A 22,170-nucleotide genomic window follows, 5' to 3' on the forward strand; every position below is an offset into this window, starting at 1 on the left:
AATACTGAACTTGTACTATCACACTTTTGCCATGGCAACATGCAATGACATTATAAACACAGAAACAGGAATTCCCTGTGGGACAAAAAACAGAAGTCACAGTTAGGAACATAATCCTCATTCCAACACAAATAGCCTCAGTAATAGGAACAAATAACTATTGTCCCTGACTCTCAGTTTATTAAAGACCTTTTCCAGTATAATGTGAAATAAGAAATGGCTTATTTTAAGGACACTGCATTGCTTCTGAATCAGGACTTTTAATACTGCAAGGCTTTCTGCACCATAATTAGAATAAATGACTCCTGATTTAATTCTTGATTCAGAGAATTGATGTGCTGTCAAACAGAGGACAAGCAGCACACCAGAAAAGAGCTATTCTGAAGAAAAAGCCATGAATGTGTGCAGCTAATGCTTTAGCAGCTTGGAAATATAATATAAATTTTGGCAGGCTTTTCAAGGAACCCACATTCTGAACAGAGTCTCAATTTCTTTTTTTAAAGATATCATTACCAGAGAGGATCATCTTCTCTTTAAAATCTACTATCAGAACTACTTTGTGTGCAGTAAATAATTTAGACATACATTCTGTGGCCAAGGTAATAGGCACCACTGGACAAACACAGGTGCTGGGGAGCATTAAAGGACAGGAACTTGAAGTGTGTTGTTTTTTTCATTGGTTGGTTGGTTCTTCTCCTAAACTGTGGATTTCTTATACTGAGAACCACTTAATTTGTAAAGAAGGAATGAGCCTAACATTTTATTAGTAACATAACTTCAGAGGGAAAATATGTTGAGTCAGTATGCAAAGTTTAATCCACAATCACATGGATAATCTACATGAATATGATAAATTAAATGCTATATTCACAGATATTAACATCAGCATTTTGATAAAAATGGACAAGAAAATGTTTGTGTTCAACTAAAAAGGAATTTTTTTCTTTGCTCCTAGAAACTACTTCCTAAGCTCTATTTACTTCTTTAAATATGTTGGTAATTTTGTACAAATGACACATGCAGACGTCCTTCTCAGTTACTATATTCACAGAACAACCTCAGAAATTTTCAGGGACTATTTAACTGGGATAGCCAAGTCAAAATCAAATTAGTTACTTGTGGAAGAAACTAATTGTGCAGAGAGAGAAGCTCCATGCAGCAGATAAATGCACAGGGGACAAAGCAGAGCAGTAGCCATGCCCTTGAAAATGCAACACCTTTGAAGTTTCTGACAAAATATCTTTAAGTGAGTATCTTGGAATAATAGAAAAGGACAGGGCAACCTGTACTGGTCCTGGGTGCTTGATTATTTGGACTGAAAAGGGGCAGTAGCAACAAGATAGCTGGGAGGCAAACTGAAAAAGCAAAGGAAGAGCAGGGGCTGGAGAGGAAATGGCTCTTCAACCACAGCAGTTCAACAGCATTTTCATCTGCTACGGGCTCAGGACCACAGCACAAGGTAAGCTGGTCACGGATTTTTGGGAACTGCATTCAAGGTTTTTATGGGAAAACACAAACAATTTGGAAATCTTCCTTTCCAAGGCTGGGAATGTACCCTTAACATGCCTCTGCCTCACTGTCTGTGAATGTGCTGCTGCACAGAACACAAACCTACTCTAAATCCCTCTTCTTCAATTTCATCACAGATTCTGGAAGCAACTGCAACTCAGGCAATGGGCCTCGACAAGAAAAGCACTTCATACATTGGTTTAGCTGTACTGGATCTTTCACTTTGCACCCAGGGAATTGGAAACATCTTCTCTGTGATTTCTGTTTTATGACCCTACCTGTGTTCTCTCTTGTTAATCTGGTTTTCAGAAGAAACTCCCTGCTTTACACTAAATCTCTCATAAAAGACAGCTATAAAACAGATGTGATCACTATAATTCAACACCTGGCCTTCAGGCACTTGAAGAATATCCATAACAGAGATTTTTTTTCAAAATCTGGCTAGGATGAGAGCAATTTTGTTTTTTTAAAATTATTTGGAACAAAAATAACTGTCTCTTTATGTTATCACTTAGCAAACGTGCAGAACATTACTGAAACACAGGAAATATTCCTCCTGCTGAACACTACAAACTAGGAAACTGAATTTTCTTATTAGAGTGATTATTTTAGCAAAATGTGGAACTATTTCACTCTGACAACATCAGATATGAAATGAAACCACCATTATCATGACCTAAGATCCTCCAGCAGATGAGACGAACATCCCTGATGAACTGTTTAAGAGAACATAACTGAGATGGAAAGTAATCTGTAAATTATTTTACAATGGCAATTAATCCAACAAAAATATTGGCTTTCACTTCTTACTTCATAAAAAATATTATGTTTTCCAATAAAAGACCTCAATCTGGTGCTGAAGTGGTAAAATAAATCTAGTCTAGATCATTATAATGATACTCATATCATTAGGTTAACATAGAATCAGAAAATTCTGATTCTGTGTTTAAAAATCCTTCACATAAGGATTTGGAGTCTTCCCTAAATAGCAACCTAATCCTTTTCACTACGAGAGCAGGTATTGAGAAGACATTTAATCTTGAGCTCAAGGCATGAAAGCAGAGTTCAAAATTTGGGGTCTGATTTGAGAACAGAGATTTGGGGCAGATATGTGGCAGACCTTCAGTATTACCTCAGTTCCTTATCTTTAATCTGTGGATAATAAGTCACCCATTTCTTATCTGCATTATCATTTAATTATCCCAACTGAGAAGAAAGCTCATGAGAGAAGTCCAAGGTCTTCTGTTGCCTACTTATTCTGAGCTTTGATCTATGACTATGTGAATCAGGGTAGCACCTACAGCCTCTCTCATTATTCTAGAGGCTGCACAAACATCAAAAAGATGGCCCTTAGCTTCAAAGAATTTATGATCTAATGAACGGTGATAAATTGCAGCAACCCCTTGGAAATGCACAGCCCAGTTTCAGTCAGTACCTCTGAGCGTTCCTGATTGAAATCAATATAAAACATCGACCCTATTCTTCCCTGTACACATCAAACAGCAAACACTAACACAAATAAAAAGCTATAACCACTACAAATTTAACAGTGCTCTGCTATACAGCACATACTCAGAGTGCTTCAGCAGACTTCAGAGATTAAAAAAAAAAATGTGAAGACGTCCCATCTGTCTCTCTTCAAAACCCAATATCTAATCCCCCAACCCATACCTAGTTTTAAAGATTTTAAGATTAATTTGAACATTAAGCATGCACATGCAATTTTGGGGAATGCTTTTTTATTTTGAGAATGTGTTTGCCTTTAAGAGTTTCAGGTCCCCAATACCTCATAAAGTGCAAGCTGGGCTATGGCCTCTAAATTCTGACTTAAGATGACCTATAAATTCCCGATTTGAATGGATCTTCCCACAATAAACCTGTATTCATGAGTAAACAAGATTTCCCTCCCACCTAATATTTTAGCTCTAATTAACATGATTTGTTGAGTTACTTCTCTGTCCTCCTAGTTTCTCCCTACTCAGAAGCATTGAGAGCTGCACCAGTAGTACAGGACCTCTCTAGTTCATGCTTCAAGGCATCTTTTCTTTCAAATGCAACCCATGGTTCCACACATTTCAAAGATTTAATGGACATCCTTGTCTCTACATTCCCCCTATTTGCAGTAATACTACAGCAACACATTGAAAAACTTTTAAAACAAGAGGACCTGTCCTGTTTTCATTTTCCTTAAAGATTCAGAATCTTTAGTTATTTCAGAATCTTTATTTACTTCATAATCTTAAATTATTTCAGAATTAGTTCTGAAAATACAGAAGAAAAAAAAAATGAAAGTTTAGAGCAATGTAACCCATCATTCCCTTTTAGTGGCACAAAATAACTCTTGGTAAAAATGCAAAACATTTCAACAAAGCTTTACAAATTACTTAATGCAAGTATTTCTCCTCTGCTGTGTTCCAAACCAGAAATTATTCATTCCTCTATTAAGTTATACCTAACATTGTCATGTTCAAAGTTCAAAATGCTTCTTAAAACAGGCCAAGATTGGTTTTACCCTTTCTGAGCTGGAGTAATCTGAAGGAGGCATTTCTGAGAGAAACATTCATTGCAGTCCAGGATCCACAGCTGACTAGTGTACATTACTATTTTATTAAAGTTAATAAAGTTAGAGGCTGCAGCTGGTGGTTTGTCTGATGGTTTATTGAGGATGAATCCTCATGGAGATCAGCATATGTGAAACTTTCTCTCAATGGTGAACAGCCTGGCTGTTGGACAGACTCCTGTAGTCTTGGTTTTGTTTTTAAAATTTTATCTCCTTGTAGAGTTTTCTGTTAAAAATCTTGTGCCATTCTCTTGTTTTCTATAAAGCATCTTCTTCTAGTTTATAGGCAGGCTGAGATTAAATATGGGAGATAAGAAGGAGTAATTCATCTGCAGGCCTGATTTAATTTATAAGCAGCTGTGGGCCACCTAGCCCACAAGGACAACAAATCCAGATGTTTGAACCCTACAGCCTAATAATTCCAGAGTCAGACATGCAGCTCACTTGATACTTGACAGTGCAGAGGCTGAAAGGCCTCTTCCTTTACAGAGACCTCACGTTCCCACTGCTGACAGCTCTCCTGGAAATAGAGCTGCAGAGGGAACCCTGGAGGACACGCTAATGAGGCTAATTGGCAGTTTCAAGCAGACTTGGGGAGAGGCAAGGGAATAAATATGAGCAACAGAGAAGGAACAGAGAGGGATGTGGAGGGTTGAGTACATCTTTGTTGACCCTAAGGTCTCTGCACACTCTTTCTTGCTTTGTTAATTCTGACTGGACAGATCTCTGAGTTTTATTCACTTGTCTGGCTGCTGAGGGGCTCTGAGCTCTGCCCCTAATGGCACTTAAAACTCAATTGCATAAGGGTCTGTTTTGCACCACCTGCCTTTGAAATCATTTCTCAGATGGGAATCAACTGGATCATCTCCAGAGGTCTGTTCTGACCTATATTACACTAGATTCCTCCACTTCAATTCCCAAAGCAAATCCTAATCCAAATGTAGGGCAGCCAAGAGGCAACTCCAGCATTCAAGGATACACAGGACATTCCCTCTTCCAAAAATGGAGGGTGTTTCAAAGTCCAACAATGAGCTAAATCTTTTGCAGGTTTGTATTTTCAGTCCAGATTGTAGTTGTTAGAAATTATATCGATGTGCAAAATAACTGATTTTAAAACTTTCTACCAAAAAAAATTATCTAAAAGCTTTAAAGCCGTTTAAAAATTATTTTTCTCTGATGAGAGAAGTGAAAATTAGACTGCTCAGAGTCCAAGATGATGAAAAGGTCTGTAATTAAGCAGCCAGGGTGCTAAATAAATGGATGTGATGGCAATGTATGCGAGAGAAACAAACTGCTGAGATACAAAGGAAACCTAAAAATTGCTCAAGATAAGAAATACTTTAGGGCTGTGGTAGATCAACACATCAGCTTCAATGTAGACAAGGGGCTCTGTCTCCATCCTGTTTTATGACATTTTTAACATCTTACTGCATTACTGAGAGAGGAACTCCAATCACTTCTCAGATCCTGTGCTGAATGCCATTAATTGGACTATTTGTGATTCCTTCCAAGAAACTCTAGCTCCCATAACTCCTTGCCTTGCAAATGTTTCATAGTTGAAACTGAAGTTACGTCAGGCAGGACTCAGAAATTTCAAGGCAAATGGAGTTTATGAAAAGCCCAAAGGATGACAAGCAGAACCTTAAGAAGATGACAGCCCTGGAGAACAAATCAAGAGCTGCTGCTTTGTCCTTCAGCTGGAGTTGATAAAGTACTGACAAACATGACCACTGCTTTTTATCTCACTTCCCCAATTAAATTAACTCTTGTAAATTTTTTTTTTTTTTAACTGGAACCTACCACAAATATTTCACTGAAAGACATAGGCCCTATTGGTTCCTTTTCCTGAAAAAAGAAAGAAATGAAACATTATCCATTATACTAAACTGCCCTGCATTGTTATACACATAGACTTTAAGGAAGAAACGCTGGACTTGCTCACAAATTTGATTTATTTCTTGAAAGAGAACCTCTTCTGGAGAGTAAGAACAATCAAACTAAGTCTGTTAAGAGTACCTGTACACTTTAAATATTTCATATTTCATTTACATGTTTATTCATCTTTGGTATAATGAGCACCAAATTTAATGACTGTAATGTATCAGAAATAACTAAGAAGTTCAAATTTGCATTCCCTTCTAAAACTACAATTTTCTCCTTTCCTATCTCATTTGGGTATTTTCAAAATACTAATTTTTCCTGTGCTTAAACACTAAATTAATTATGATCATATGCAAGACATTTTGGTGTACTTTAATGAAAGTTAATTGATATTAAGTTATTAGTTCTAATTATAATAAATTTAAAGTAGGAAAATTCATTATTTTTCATACTTTCTCTTCTACTGCAGTAGTATCTAATATTCAAGATTCTTGTGCTCTGTTTGAAGTATCTTGCTATATCTAACTTCACCACATATCTTAAATATACTTTTTAATAGTGTGCCTTGTAACTCTGCTGACTTGGGAAAGCTACATACAACTTGCCATTTGACATTTTTTCATTACTTTTAATGACACAGTCATGATCATTCTGCTGAAATGCTGACTGCATAGAAAAATAGAATTTCTATAGCCATGGCAAAAAAAAAATGTAGTACAAGTGCAGTTCATGCCGCAGAAAAAGTGTTTTTGATAATACTGAACACTAATGACAATAAAATGCAGATAATCAAAGGACAGAACTGCACCTAGAGTCTTGCTACTGTAGTGACATCATTTGACCTATGAACCCCTGCCCAAAATGCCTGCTGCACAAGAGTATTATTTGCCATTCTTTGATGATAAAAAATACATGGAATAAAAAATGACATTTGGTTGAGAATCTAAATAAACTGTTTATCCTCCTAGAGTGAAGACTAGTAGTTTTAGGTACTGCCAAGAGAGGTAATTTATTACATACTCACAGAATCATTTGGGTTGGAAAAGACCTACCAGATCATAAAGTGTGACCACTACTAAATTCCTTTTTTGCTCACTTAACTCAAAGCTTTCAAATTGAACCTACTACATCAAGAATCAAATCTGCAGCTGACAATACAAAACCTTGGCAAGTGAGTTTTGAGCAAGCGTTGAGCCAGTGGCTGTGTGAGCACTAGGGAGCTGTGATCCTCTGGTGAAACATCCTCCAAAGGTTTCACTGTGCCATCCCTTGCCATGGAAGGAGCAGCCCATTTTCCTTGTGCAAGGTCAGAGCTGCTGAGCCCCTGCCTCGCCAGCAGCCAAATAAACACCAGGCTGGCAGAGCACAGCCTCCCGTCCTCAAAATGGAAAGCTGTGCAGGTGCAAGGTTGATAGAAGCCAAAAAATAAGCAAGTGACTCCAAAGGGGATTACAGACACAATTACTACAGAGAGACATGGCAAACATCATTGGCTGGAGCAGCTTTGGATTGACAGAAAGGCACTGCTCAGGTGATGACAACCACCAGCCCTTTTTTAAAGGCTGCAGTCTGGTCAGTCTTATTCCATTATAAAGTCACACTTTGATCACTTTTGTTTTGCAGAAAGGAAGCTGGCCTCAAATCAAGAGAATTACCTTAAGGGCAAAAGAGAGCTTTTTCTTTACAGTACAGAAAACAACACAAACATTTTTTCTTAATTAAGGACCATTAAAGAAAAAGTTAACACAGAGGAGAAGTTTGGGTTTGCCTTAGAGTTTTATATCTGGGTGATATTGAAACTGTCATGCCACCACACCAAAATGAGTCTATATTTGATACTGTATTATAAAAAAATCTAATTTGCTGTCTGGGGGAAGCAAAAATGTGTGACCAATATGCTTTCATTTGTAGTGACCCAGCTCAAAAAATATAGGACCACAAACTGATGTCAAAATTCTGGTTTTCCTAAGCCAAGGTTGCATATCCAGAGCATGCTGAAGTGTGAGGAATCTTATTATCAGTGCCTTCTAGTCAATAAAGATATCAGTAAGATAAGGAAAAAAAAAAGGAAGAAGAAAAAAAAAACTACAAGAAACAAACCCAAGAAAAAATCCCACTAAACAAGCACACACAAAAAAAATTATAGTAACAGAACAAAAGCAAAGAAAATAAAACCAAAGAGGGAAAATCAACACCCCTGTCCTGTCCCCGCTCCCCTCACAAATAAAAACCCCCAAAGCCCAAATCCTCATTGATTTACACCGTACAAACCATGCCAAAATCAGCAAATTTCAAAACAGCAAAGTAGGAGTGGGTGTGATGAGAGACATTCAAGATACTTTTATATTTAAGGGCTTCCTTAGGAGATTCATGGCTCCTGGATTTTACTTTCAGAAGGAACAACTCAGCTCATGTTTTCTTCCAAAGAGGATTATGGCTATAAATCATCTTGAGGGTGCATGTTCCAAGAGATAACATGACATTAGTAATTCTCTGTGAAAAACTCCTCTCCAATTGGTAGAGAAAAAAGGCCACTTGTCAATATTGCAGGGATCTTTTGATTTCCAGTTAAATTTGCTAGGATCTTTTTTTAATAACAGTCAACTCATGAACTGTGTTTTATCAACAAGCTGTCTCAGGAATCAACAAAATCTCATCTTTCGCAGTGAGCTCTCCCCATGTTCTGATCATCTCAGATTAGTGTCAGATAAATTATTTTTGTGTCTTACAAAGAACAGAAACCACTTCTACATCCACAGTAATGTGCATCCAAAAAACTGTGGAGTAGAATACAGCTCCCTTGTTCGTGCACAAATAACATTTCGGGTATAACTTTCCATCAACCTGATTTGATTTTCTGAACATGTCATTCTTTACTCACATGATTACTTTTTGAAATAAATCAGATAAAACATTGTCTTCCCAACAAACATGGAAGATACACAAACTGAATGTTAGAGAAGTGGAAGTGGAACAATTTGGGCAAAAATCAATGAGTCTTGTTCAATACTTGTGTTATGAAGGTTTTCTGAAGCTTTTAATCATTATTTCACAATATAGTTACAAGTTATGAAATCAGTGAGACATTTCACCTAAAAACCAAAATGCTGCAAACCCCAAATTAGGTACTGATAGATACATATCTTCCTCTTAAAGTGAAAAATCCTGCAAAACTTAATGAGAATGACACTTAAGCACTAAGGTGGAAATATCATCTAGATTTATTAATGTTATGCCTGTATATGCCAGCTGACTTCATAAAAGCTGTGCGAATTTATCCCAGGTGTCAATAAATAAACAGGGAAGGGAATCCCATACCCTTTAGACTCCAGTTACAGAGCAGAGCAAATTTTTGTTTGTTTAATCAAATAAGTTCTAAATCAGAATTTTCTACTGAGATCCTAATGAAAAAGTGAGTTAACTTTCTTAAAAAAAAGATAACTAAAACAAACCCAAAAGCTAACATAAGTGGTATTAAAATTTCAGTTTCCTGAAAGTGTTCTGCGAGACCTTGGAGGCCACCAGCACAAAGGTGGAGGAGGCCCTGGAATAAACAACAAACAGCAGCAGAACTGGAGAGGATACTTAGGCACTTATCAGCCCAAGTAAGTGCAAAGACATTTTGGATGAAGAGTCTTCCTAACCAGGCTGAGAGCTTTCCTTTAGCCTGGAATTCTCCCTTCTTTCCCTCTGCTCCAGAAGTTGCTGCTGCTGTTGTTTCTACAGGTACCACCATCTTAGCACCATTTTCCTTATTCTAATTATTTTTCTGCACAGCTGCACTGACACCTACTCACCAGATCTGCTCTTAATCAAGACAATGAAACATGAAAGATGAAGGAGGTTTCTTTTTTCTCTCAAAGACCAGAAATGAACAGACATTGTTCAGTGCTTCAAAAAACCTCACGGCTTTGGCTTGCTCTCAAAACAGAAGGCACAGTCACCACAGCAAGGGATCCTCCCTCTCAAGGAGTGCAGCATAAAGCCAAGGTGTCTGGCGAGGCTAGTCAGTGAAATGCTAATACATCCTCTGGACAAGAATTCAGTTGGAGAACACACAGAATAAAAACACGTTCACAACCTGGCAGCTGTGAGAACGAGACTCCACTTCCCACTACACTTGCTCACTGTGTGGCAATGCCAAGCAAAAGAAAATGACAAATACAAAAGCAGGGAATGCTCATGTAGAAACCTAGAGTCCTGGCCTGTGAAACAAATATTTATATAGAAATATATATAGAGAGAAATATAAATTTTTGATATTAAGAATTTTCACATTGATTTTTCATTAAGACTATTTCAAAAAAAGGTTTTTATATTAAGAAATACCAATCATAAGAGAACGTCATCCAGAACAGCCCACAATAGAATTTTACTGAATTATACTCTCAGTTTGAGCAAGTAATTGCAGATTACTCAGTTGACTCTGAGTTATGCTGATGGCTGCATATTCTCTTCTCCTTTTAGCAAACTATCTTCTAAGCCGGTATTCAGGTAAGTATTTAGGAACCTTTAGGTTCTAAGGTATTTAGGTAAGATGAATTTCCCAGACAAATCAAAGCATTACTCATATAAACCTATCTCACTGTAACTGGGATAAGCAAATAAAAGTAAGGCTTCTGGCTTTACTGTGCAAAAATGCCATTATTGTTCTACCACATTTCCTGAGTATTTCACATTTCAGTATATCCAGCAGAAAGGGTTATTACTCATTGCATTTGATATTGTTCAAAAGAAGTTTGTGCCATTAATTTTAATAATATTGTAAGCATGCAGCTGCCTGTTAAATTCCCTTCCAATCAAAGTTTCCATCCATTTAAAAATTACATCATCAAGCAGAGAAGGAACACTGACTTGCTTTCTAGTAAACCACAATTCAGAACAAGAATCAACTGGCCATTAAAACCAGAACATTTTCACCAGCAAAACAGACATTTATTAAATTTGTCTTCATTATTTCATCTGGCAAATTTCTGTTCCTGCAGTTTTCAGGTTAAAAACAAGATAGAATCTGCTGTGTTCTAAAGGTATGAGGAGAAAAATAACTTCATATTTTCTTACCTTTGCATTATAGGGAATATAATGCTTTGATAAGGCTTCAGGAGTGTGCATCCATGTTTTGTCTACAGAAAAGCAAAATAAAAGAAGCACTGAATAGGTTATTCAATTGCTGACATAAGTATAATATCTCTGTAGAAAAGTTCAACAATCATCCTCTTATTCAAAAAATTAGCTGTCTGAAGTAGTTAGAGGAACTGGAGGGGAATATCTCACACTTTCCCAAACACTTAGAAGAAAGGACCTGCTTCTTTCTGTTGGGCAGTGTTCCTATTTAAACCAACTTGGTTTTCCATGAGAACTACAACTTCTCCTCCCAAATTGCTCTGAGGTTGTTTGCTGTTTCTGCCTCAGATCAGTATTTTCTGCACCCGGCTGTTCAAAGCACTGACTGCATCTTGTGCAGCTAACAATGCTTTTTGGATGAATTATGTGCTTTTCCTGATGTATTATCAAGACGTTAAAGAGACAAACAATTATCCAAGCTGTAACTGATAGAAGAAAGCCTTAATCTTTATAAAAGAAATAAGACGTGCACCAGATTCATAAATTTTAGCTCTGATTTATAAGTTCAGATCATCCATAATTTTTTCTATACATATGCTAAATAAATTTGCATGTTCACCTTTAACTTTCTCATTACAAGACTGTGTTATTCTCTTACTTTTCCTGCTACATGGACACAATTCTGTAATTATTTGTCAAATACATCTTCTCCTCTAATTTTAATGGCCTTTTTGAAGGTTCTACACAATTTAAGATGGAATTCCAAATGTTAAGAAAAATCTTTTTTTATTAGAATCTCAGAAACAAATTTTCAAAGTTTTCTCACTTGAGAGCATTTAAGAAAACAAAAAGTGCTACAAAACCACTATTTTGCATTACCACACATTTGGGAGAATTTGTAATTATAACTAATATTTTATATGGTATATATTGAACATTTAGTAGTTTTCTAACTTTAGACTGTCCTGGCTTAAATGAGCATGAATTAAAGTCAAAAATCTGGAACTTTATTGAGTTAAGTAACAGAGTAACAGGTTAAAGCAAAATTCTACCCTTGGATATGCTCAATTCCCTTTGCCTTTATGGGGAGTTGCAGTTACAGTAATTACTAACTTCTCTGTTAGTTACTCTTAAGAACAATAAAATTCTGTTTGCTTCAAGCTGCTGAAGAGCAAAAGCTGTGACACTGATTGACAGTAAAGCAATAATTAAATATTCAAGATTATGCAGAAGCAAGAACACCATTAAACAAGATATTCACCAGTCACCACAGTAACGGGATCAGAACTACAAAGCTGGGAGAATTCTTTTTTCCCCAAGCAAATTTAATTCTTGATGGCAGTAATGCTCAGCTCCATTACTGAAGAGTGATATTATCACTTCTTAATTAAGGAAGAATGACTTGTCCATTCAGCAGCACAGAGGAGGATGATTAAAGTCGCTTTTCCTTTTAACTGCGGCTTGCGACTGGACTGCCGGAACCAAGAAATCATTTCCCAGAATATTTTAACACCTGAAACCTGATCTCTACTTCAACATAATGTCAAAATGTCAAAGGCTGATGTTCTCTGAAAGCGCAAAATAACCACGCCAGTGAATCTGTGAGGTAGGCCTGGCAGAACAAAGCCTGTCAGCCCAGGAGATAAGCTGGACCCCAGGGTCGTGGCACGGCCAGGCAGGGGGAGCTGGCACTCAGGACAGCTCTGCTCCATCAGCACCTGCACAGGCCCATTTCAACTCCCCCAGGAGCAGTCACATTGCTCATACCAAGGGTTAACTTACCCATTTTCTTCACGTCACCCTCTACTAGCTTCAATAGGGATACTGTCATATTTATACGTATATAAAGAAAAATCTAGTGAAAATAGAGCACTGAACCTCTAAAGGAAATTGCAATAGTTCTCCACTCATTTTATGCCTAGTACTACCAAAAACAAGTGACACAGCTGTAGCTTCTAAGGAATTTTACAAGCAGACAAGTGGCTAGACAGGTGCCATCAAAACTGACATTCCTTGCAAATGTTTCTTCCTCCCTTCAGCCCATCAAATTCAATCTGAAAAATTCAAATCTGAAAAAAAAGCGTTATTTAGTTTGGGAGTCAAGTGTGAAATGCTGATCTTAATTCAGCATCACGTAAGCTTTCCAATTTTATTATCATGTAGAAAGCTTTACTTGAAACGTTTCTGTGAAATCATCAAGTTGCCTACCAGCCTCCAACAGTAATGTGACAGTGATTCCAGCAAGGAATAACACTGCCAGGCAAGTGTTGCTGGAACTGTTGGTGCCCCTAATTGGGAGGAAGCTCAGGAAGTGTGGGCAGGTGCTCTCAGCTCAAAATGAAATCAGTAACTTAGCGGGTACCAAAACCACACCGGGTTCCAGGGTGTGTTTAACTATTGGTTAAAATACTCCAACATTCAGGTGTAGATGCACAGACACTGTGACACAGCTACTCAAGATTTCCACTGACCATGGCAGTCCATTTCTCAGAGGCAAGGAATAACTACAGAGTGGAGGCAGTTTAGAAAGAACTCTTAATGCTAAACTAAATCAATACAAGGCAAAACTCAGGCTGATAGGAAAGATGTGCAAAAAATCACGCAAGCTATTATGGGGTAGTTCTGTTACCAGCATCTCCTTCTGAATGATAAGGTCTGATTTTGGACTTACACCACCCTCAGAAGCTGTTTGAAATACTGCTTACAATTAGTTTTATTTCACAGCAGTTGAGAAAGACAAAATTTCAGACATTTTGCATGCAATAAACCAGAAAAACATGAAAAAAGAAAACCTAGAAAAGAAGCATTGGTCAAATGTCTGATGTAGATGTGGCTTGTGGTTTGTGTGATCCCTCACCTAATTTAATTTTTAAAGAGTTTTCACAGCTTAAAACTTAATTATTCATTCTGAAGCAACAAGCAAAATATGAAACCCTACAATGAAAATCAAGTTCATATTATTATTTTATTACTTACACAGAAAAGAGTTCTAGACACTTCCCAGCTAAATAAAACACTAGGTCCTAAAGAAAGGACTGAAAGCCAAGATAAGACCAAACCTGACAACCTTCATCTAATGTTGACAGTAATAGAAAGAGAAAGGACTCATGCTGTCACACTGGGTGAAAGCAACACTTATTGTAGATCTTGTCTGAAGTTCTTAATCCATGTTACCTTAGAGTTTACACTAAAGTTTTAAAAACTGCTCAGATGGTTTTTGAGAATTATGAGGTTTTATGAGAATTATGAGAATTTTGAGCATTATGATGTTGAGCCATTCAGAGTCCAATAAAACCTACACTTAACCGAGGTACGAGAAATTCAAAGAAGTCAAAGTATGTGGTGGTTTTGCCACAGTCACTGGCACTGTGTGGAACAAGAGCTGCAAAAAGGGTCCCCACTGTGATTTCAAGGGCACGGGGTAAATCCCAGCCCTGATGCAGCAGGACTGGCAATCCTATGTGGAGCCTCTCCACACACCTCAGCATGTGCACGTTGTGCTCCGTGTGTGGCACAGGCACAGAGGGCACAGCAGCCTGTCCAGTTTTTAAGGGAATTTGACTTGGCTGAGAGCTTCTCAGGTTTTGTTCCCTGCCAGCACACACCAGTTTCTCTACTAAGGGAAAACTGCATCCAGTTAACACTGGGAGACCTGAGGGTCTGACAGGCTGAATTGCAAGGGTAGAGGCATGAGCTGGGCACTTCCACGGGCAGAGGATCCATGCTGCTCAGAATTGAGCCTTCTCTCCTTTCTCCCCCTACCATGAAAAAGGGGAGGCTGCCTTCCAACCTGCATTTCACACCAGCTGCTCAGTCCTGTGTGTGAGCCCTCAGCAGGGCCGGGACAGAGGGACAAACGCGTGCTGACAAACCTCACACCGATGGCAATCGACTCGGGGACTTCATCCAGGACCCTGAGCAACTGTGCTGCCCTCAGGGGAAGATGGCATGAGGTTAGATAACAGCACAGCTGACCATTATCCACCCAAAAGGAAAGTGCTGGCAGTGCCAAGAAATAATTCCCCCTTTGAGATTAATTTCCCTGCATATTGCTGCCCAAAGAGATTGTAGAATGGCATATTCACAGTGCAGCTTTAGTTAACTGCCTCTCTAAGCCCCACAGTCATTATTAATTCATTAGCATTAAGTAACATTAATTAATTAATGTTTCTAAAGTGTTTATCAAAGCATATTAGACCTAGTGGCCATTCATTTATTATGATGAACAGAGAAAGACTCCAATTTTAACTTTTTCTTTTTTAGTGCTACAGTGAAAATACATTGATTTCTAAAAGGTAGAAACAAAAGCCTTTATTCTTTACTGGATCAATACCTTTTCACATCAATAGGTTTTTATTGCTAACAGAAGAAACTTTGGAACGGTCTTTTCTTCCTGTTTTACAAAATTTGGTATGAAAAAAAAAAATTCATTACAAGCATTCTTGTAAGAGTCTCCTGAAGAAGGTATCATCCTAAGAGATCCAAAATAGATCTAGGTGTTACTGCCTCAGGAACAAACAGCTTACCTGCTTCAGTGTATGTACATAAGTACTCTCTCTTTCATTATTCCTAGATTATCTATTTTTCTGTAAAGATAGAAACCCTTCACAACAGGACATGAAAGAACTGCCACCCTGTTAAATAATTTCCTTTATTCTGGCTGCAGTAGAAACAGGCAGGTGCTCACAAAGCCTCCCTTATGCTGGTCAGCCAGCAAGGCAGAACCTGTCTTCTGTCTTCACTGCAGGTAAGACATGAACAGATAGGCTGAGGCCCGAGACTCAATGCCTGGCACCAGAGTTTTCATCAGAATGTGATACCAAATCATTACTAACAAACAAATCTACCCCTCTTAGTGCATTGTTCAGCTGCAGCATTTGTTCCAGCCACCTTCTAGAGCAATCACTGAGTAAAGTCTGGGTGTCTGATAGCAGTAATTTATTAAAGTTACTAACAGGTTACTATGACTAAGCAAATGAAATTATGAGTCAGAGCCTTCCCTAGAAACATATAGAGAAAAATGCCCATCAATACACATAGCTCAAAAATAGGTACTTTTAATTTTTTTCTTTTTTTCCCCCAAACATTAGATATGCTTTGGATGCACATTTGTTCTTTGCCAAGAAAAGAGCTGTATCTCCCTAGAACAGACTGAGCTTGGCAGAACGCTTTGCCCGTGTCCTTCTCCCCTAATATTTAGGACCTTGTAAAGGGTTTTAAACAGCTGATTGCTATAATTGCAAAATGGTCTCACAGAATACTGGGTTGGCATAGTTACAAAATGAAAATAAGCCTAGTATTTGCATTTCCTTCAACAGTAACACTTGCTGAATAGCCTACACATTTTATAGTATATGTTTTTGAGATATGGATGCTAATATGTAAGTTTTGACAATAAAGGAAAATAGGATGAAAGTGTTAGTGCAACTGAGCAGTGATTAGCAAATCTCAGCTTTTGCACTTCTAATTTGTTGTTGTTAAGAACTTTTAACAAGTTCATATTCCTAAACCAAAGGAGAAAAAACCCAAGAAAAAGAGATTTGAACTATTTAGCCCATACCTCATATGTGTTGTAGTTACAAGATCTCCACTGTCCTTGACAAAAGCTTCTATTTGAAGTTAAGAAAGAGATTACAGTCGTAACATAATTTAAATGGTCACATTTTTGCAAGTTTTCATAAGATTTATGTAGAGATCAAACCTCTAACTCCACATTTCACTTTTGTAGTCTTGTTGTAGAAAAAGTTCAGCGAAATATTCCAGGGTTACTATAAATAAATTTGGAGGAGTGTCAGTTAAACTTGTAAAAAACATTTAGAAAGCAAGCTTTTGAAGAATTTCTTGCTGTTAAAGAACATTATGTAAATAGGTCAAAACAAAGGAAACAGAGCATAAATGACAATCTCAGTATTCAATTAAAATAGAATCTTAATTTTCTGATTCCAGAACACTGAAATTTTAGGTGATATAAAAGTTTAAGTGGAGCTTTTTTTAAAATTCAAACTGGAAAGAGAAGAAATGAGTCTGAGCAACCAACGATAATAACTAAAATATGCATATGTATAGCTTCCTCTTGCTTGTGTACCTAAGGTACATCCTTTTATGTGCCAGAAGGATTTGATTTCACAAAACAGTCTTTTCCTGAGTGATCCATCCTGGATGTTCTCTGCAATTTTTCTGCAATTTTTATAAACAGCTTCATAAGACAAATTCTTATGAAATCAAGTAGTCATTGTGATTCCTATCTGGTTGTTACACTCCTAATTTATTTCACACGGGATAAGATATTTTGCCTTTAACTACATACTCATCCAGTTATCTCACAGTGTACCTGTGTAACTCAAGTATTTAGGCAGTGGCTGTGTAAATTTTAATAAGGCAGAAGCCAAAAAGCTTCAGTCTCCTTCCATGCTGTTCCCATTGCCAAGCCAGTGTTTGTGCCTGTGGTTCAGCTGCACATGTCTTCTGGAAAGGAGCTCCTGAGGTTTTGGAGAAGGAACAAATAGTTATTGTTGTAAATATCACTGTTAACCTGCCTAGAATATTCCTTACAGCAGGCAAGAGATAAGATCAGTTCTGCAATACCTTTTTGAAGATAACGCAGATAAAATAAGCAACAGGAAATTATCCTCCTATTCTTATGGGGCCAGAAAGAAAAGAAAAATCAGGCTCAGCTGCACAGAGCCAAGAATCCTTTGGAGGTTTCCAAAGCACACTCCTCATCTGTATGCCTCCTCTGAAGACATAGTGAAACCTTTTTTTTTTTCCTGAACAATTAGAGCTGTCCCTTCTGCTTTCAGAATGTGAATATACTACCATAAATATGTGTCCAGTTGCATACAAACACACACAGAGTGTCAGACTGAGCACATCCCTGTCCCACCAAGAGAAGACCACTGGGTCTTTGCCAAATGAAGGTGGAAACCCTGCAGGTCTCCTTGAACGGGTGCTGCCACAGCCTGAGGACAATAGTACAAACAAAAGTTCATAAAACAGAGTCAGAAGTCAACACAAAAAAGGGACTTGGCCACTGAATATTGGTTTTCCACATGACCCCACATTTAGAAAGACAAGGACAGTAATTGGAATATATATGACTTCTTTGTGGAGGTATTATAAAACTACTAAGTGTTTTTTGTGTCAAGACCAGCTGAATACAGAAATACTTGTTATACCAAACAAGCACCCTCTTTTTGTCCTACCCTGAAAAAAACATTTGTTCAGGAAAACATTTTTTCTACAAACATCAAGCAGCAGAGTTTTTGCAGTAGAGGCAGAAGTGGAAATTTAGACCTAGGTTTGGTTTGTTGGGCTGGTTTTTTTTCCTTTTCTCTCTCCCCTGTAAGGGGAAAGCTTTTATGACAGAACAAAGTGCAACCACAAGAATATCTGAAGACCACAGGGGGAAGCCTGTGGCTGCTTACATTCCTTTAAAACTATGTGAGAATATCCTCTTTATGTTTTTTATCATTACTCTTAGTCTGGAAGTCCAGCACACAACCAGCCATTTGTTTAAACTACTGATGTGAAACAGACTCCACAGAAGGCAAGTATTTACTTTAGGACTACACTTAACCCCATCACTCTTTTGGGCCTTCATCTATTGCCTTCTTATTAAGAGATAAAATATAAACCAAGATATCTTCCATTTCTGGAACGCAGCATATGTTTATAATAAAAATAAAGATCATATTATAGCCAGTCTATTCCCATAAAAGAGCATCCTATAACTTTTGACTGCAGTTTTTTATATGTTAGCCCCTACCCATTAAAGGCACCTGTCTACACTTTCATAGATAAGACTCATAAAAAACCATTGCACAGAAATGTTATTGCTGAAACTTATGATTTAAAACAGGTCATTATTTTGATATATTCCATTTAGCATTGTAAAGACCATCTACATCTCAGGAGCTGGTAACTGACAGCAATTATCCACTTTATTAACTGCTATCATACAGAAAAAAAACCCAGAAAATTTAGATTTCCTTCATGTCATAAGAAAACTAAGGCTGACATTTTTTATGGGATGAAGGAGGACCAATGGGGCACAGTTTTTTCTTTTTTTAAAGAAAAAGCTAAATTAAACTGCTACATCCTGCACACCACCCATTTCAGCCATTGTAATTCAGTAGACATATATATCTACATTTTTAGCACTGTTTTGATGTCACTCACACCGTTTCAATCTTTTGCTCTCAGAGAGTTTGCATTACAGTCATTCCTTATTCAGGAAATATTTCCATGTCTGGAAGGAAGAGTAGTTTTCTCTCACATTTCTGATGAGGCAAAAGCCAGGAAATACTTATTTTTGCCTATTTATATACACCAGTTATACTAGAATCTTTTAATAGAAGGATGCAGGGTCAGTAAAATGTGCCAAATTCATTTATGGAGGCAACTCCATTCACTAAAAAAAAAAAAAAAAGGCAAACCAAAACCCCCATAGTTAATGTTTTCTATTTTGTTTATACAAATAAATCACATCACAAAATCCAGTCTAAATTAAGAACAAGTAAGTAATTCAGTTTAGATACAAATATAATAAGAATGAGAAAAATTTACATAACAATGCAGCATTTAGAGATATCTTACAGGAGAATTACATTAATATCCCTAAGCTACTTAGAGGAGTGATTTTATCAAGATGCAAACATATTTCAAATTGAACAGATCTCCATCTTCACTACAGACTTTTTGCACCACAACATTTCAAAGCGATCATGCTACCAGATGTGACCTTAAAGGAAAAACTGAAAATTAAAAGTAAAGAGGACTCTTCAAAATCCCTTCCCCAAAACTGGACCACATACAAAAGAAAGCTCCCAATAGGGTGACAGATACACAAATGTGTTCACAGGTTTGGTCTGAGCAACAAAACAACACGAACATACACATTGTTCATCAATTTGTTTTGGTGGAAGAAGGAAAGGGATCCCTAAAGAAAATATAATTATCTTTTCACTGTAATTTACTGCACTCATTGATCAATGAATGGAAAACAGAATGCTTGCTTTTGTACCGTTTGTAGAGTCATACAGTATTTCTGCAACTGAGAATTTTCTCCATGACACACCTATTTGTTAGTCCAACCAAACTCTACTGAAGTCAAGAAGGAGGCTATGTTGCCTTGAATGTTTCTTTTTTTCCATAGTTCAACATGCAACTTAAAACAGCAAGTGCTGATATCAGCTTTAAACCCAAAATGAACCTTTCTGTCAATATTAGTGCTTACAGTTTGTTTCCCAGTTACACAAGCTCATGGGTAACAGAAGAGACCAGATATCACAACTTAGACTGCTGAAAGATTGCATTTTTTTATCTTTACCTGTGTAAGTACTTTCTGAAAAAAGCTGAATCTGTTTAAACTTCACATTTTCCTATATTTTCATTGTCACTGTTAGGATGAATGAACAGCTTGGTTTTTTTTCAGTTTGAGATTTAAGCATATCAATTAAAGCTTAAACCAAAAAGCCTACCAGATAAGTAAAAATAATTCCAACTGAAATACAAGCAAACTCAGCAGTTGTGGTTTGTACTACATCTTAGGCAGGCAGACAGGCAATGGCAATACCACTTTTTTAAGGCCAAAGCACTCAGCACACCTTGTCAACTGAAGTGGCTGCTTCATGTCCAAACCATGACCCTCAAAAATAAACTTACACTGAGTACTGGCTGTAGATATGGTACTGTAGTAAGAATTGTGCCTTGAAATGAAGTACTGGTAATGTTGAAAGTGGAGATGCGTGCTCTCAAAAGCACTGCTCTGATTTATGACAAAGCTGCTGTTCCCATAACAGATTCTCTCCATAAACACTCACGCCACACATCTTATCTACAGGAAATTTTTGCCTGTAAAGGATCAGGATTGATTTTAAAAAGAGCTCACTTTCTGTCTTAGCAACCCACATTTCATGGCAATTCTTTTGTGAAAAGGACAGGTTGCTACCCAGCCTCCAACAGAAGAAAAAAGGGGGACGGGGGGGGAAGTAGAGAAAGCTTGCTTTTAGTGCTTCTTTTCTTTCTTTGTCTACCAATGTCTGTAAATTAAATAATTTCCTGAACATTTAGAAGAAAAATTTTGTTGCTTGAATCAGGTGACAGCATGAGAACAGAGCTCATCAGCAAGAACAGCACAGTCCCAGCCATCCTAGTGCCCAGCTGAGAAAGATGGGAGCAATGGCATCAGCAGCCACCTTCTCTGTGTGCATCCTGCTAAAGGACTGATCATCACAGGGAACATGAGGGAACGTTTATTCCATAAATCTGCCCAATTCAGACAGAACCTCTGGCTATTATCAAAGTATCACCTTCATCTATTTGAATTCCCCTCACAATCCCACGGATTTAGGGCTACTGTTTTTGTAGCTTCAAGGTTACAGAGTGGTGCAAACTTTGTAATGCACACAAACTCTACCAGCACAGCCAGCTGGAAACTGGTTTGGGTTGAGCAAGAGCTGCTTGGGAAGCCACAGCAGTCACACAGGTAACACCTCAAACTATCCACACTCTTGTGGACAGAAGAAACCCCCAAATAACCCATCAAGAAATGGAAATAACTGTATCTATGAGATCTGGGGAAAAAAATCAAATACTTTAAAGGAAGTTCAGCTACTGAAACTGTTTTTAGATGCAGTTATTATGCATGAACACTGAGAGAGCTGAGGTCTTCTGATCTTCCATTTGCATTAGAAATATGTAATTTTCACCTATTCTTGGCAATTGCTTAACTGATACTTGGAATTTTTTTTCCCAAGGTATGAGAAAGGAAATGTCACAAGTATTACTATGAGTAAAATAAATGGATGACAGCATTGAATTCCTCTGTCTCCTCAGGTTCTGAATCATTATTAGGAATCCACACTAATTGCATTTCATTGTGCCTGACAGCTTTTATATGATACTTTTTTCTTGCTGGGGTAAAGAAAACCGCACACAAAATTAACTGAACAACAAAGCAAATGTCTTTGAATACAATGAAATTCAAAAAATTTAGGTAAGGACTTAGTAAGAAATTAGTAAGAAATTTCTTATGAAGAAATGAAGCAGAGAGAAGTTAATCGAGATCCCTCAAATGATCGCAGGGATCTGAGGATACAACTTCACAACCTGATGATAAAGGCAAGATGCAGAAACTGCCAAGGGCAGTATGAAAT

The 22,170-nt window shown here is 37.4% G+C and overlaps 1 protein-coding gene across 4 annotated transcripts in view; it reads right to left on the reverse strand.

The window, feature by feature from the left end:
• Positions 1–22,170, reverse strand: part of GULP1 (GULP PTB domain containing engulfment adaptor 1) — a 145,174-nt gene that overhangs the window by 52,033 nt on the left and 70,971 nt on the right. For all 4 annotated transcript variants that reach the window (XM_063399922.1, XM_063399923.1, XM_063399920.1 and 1 more), the window contains one exon: positions 11,012–11,073. In XM_063399922.1, the coding sequence (XP_063255992.1) occupies positions 11,012–11,073 (62 nt within the window). The remainder of the gene's footprint in view (positions 1–11,011; positions 11,074–22,170) is intronic.

Source organism: Prinia subflava, chromosome 6 (assembly GCF_021018805.1).
Source record: "Prinia subflava isolate CZ2003 ecotype Zambia chromosome 6, Cam_Psub_1.2, whole genome shotgun sequence".
Classification (NCBI taxonomy): domain Eukaryota; kingdom Metazoa; phylum Chordata; class Aves; order Passeriformes; family Cisticolidae; genus Prinia; species Prinia subflava.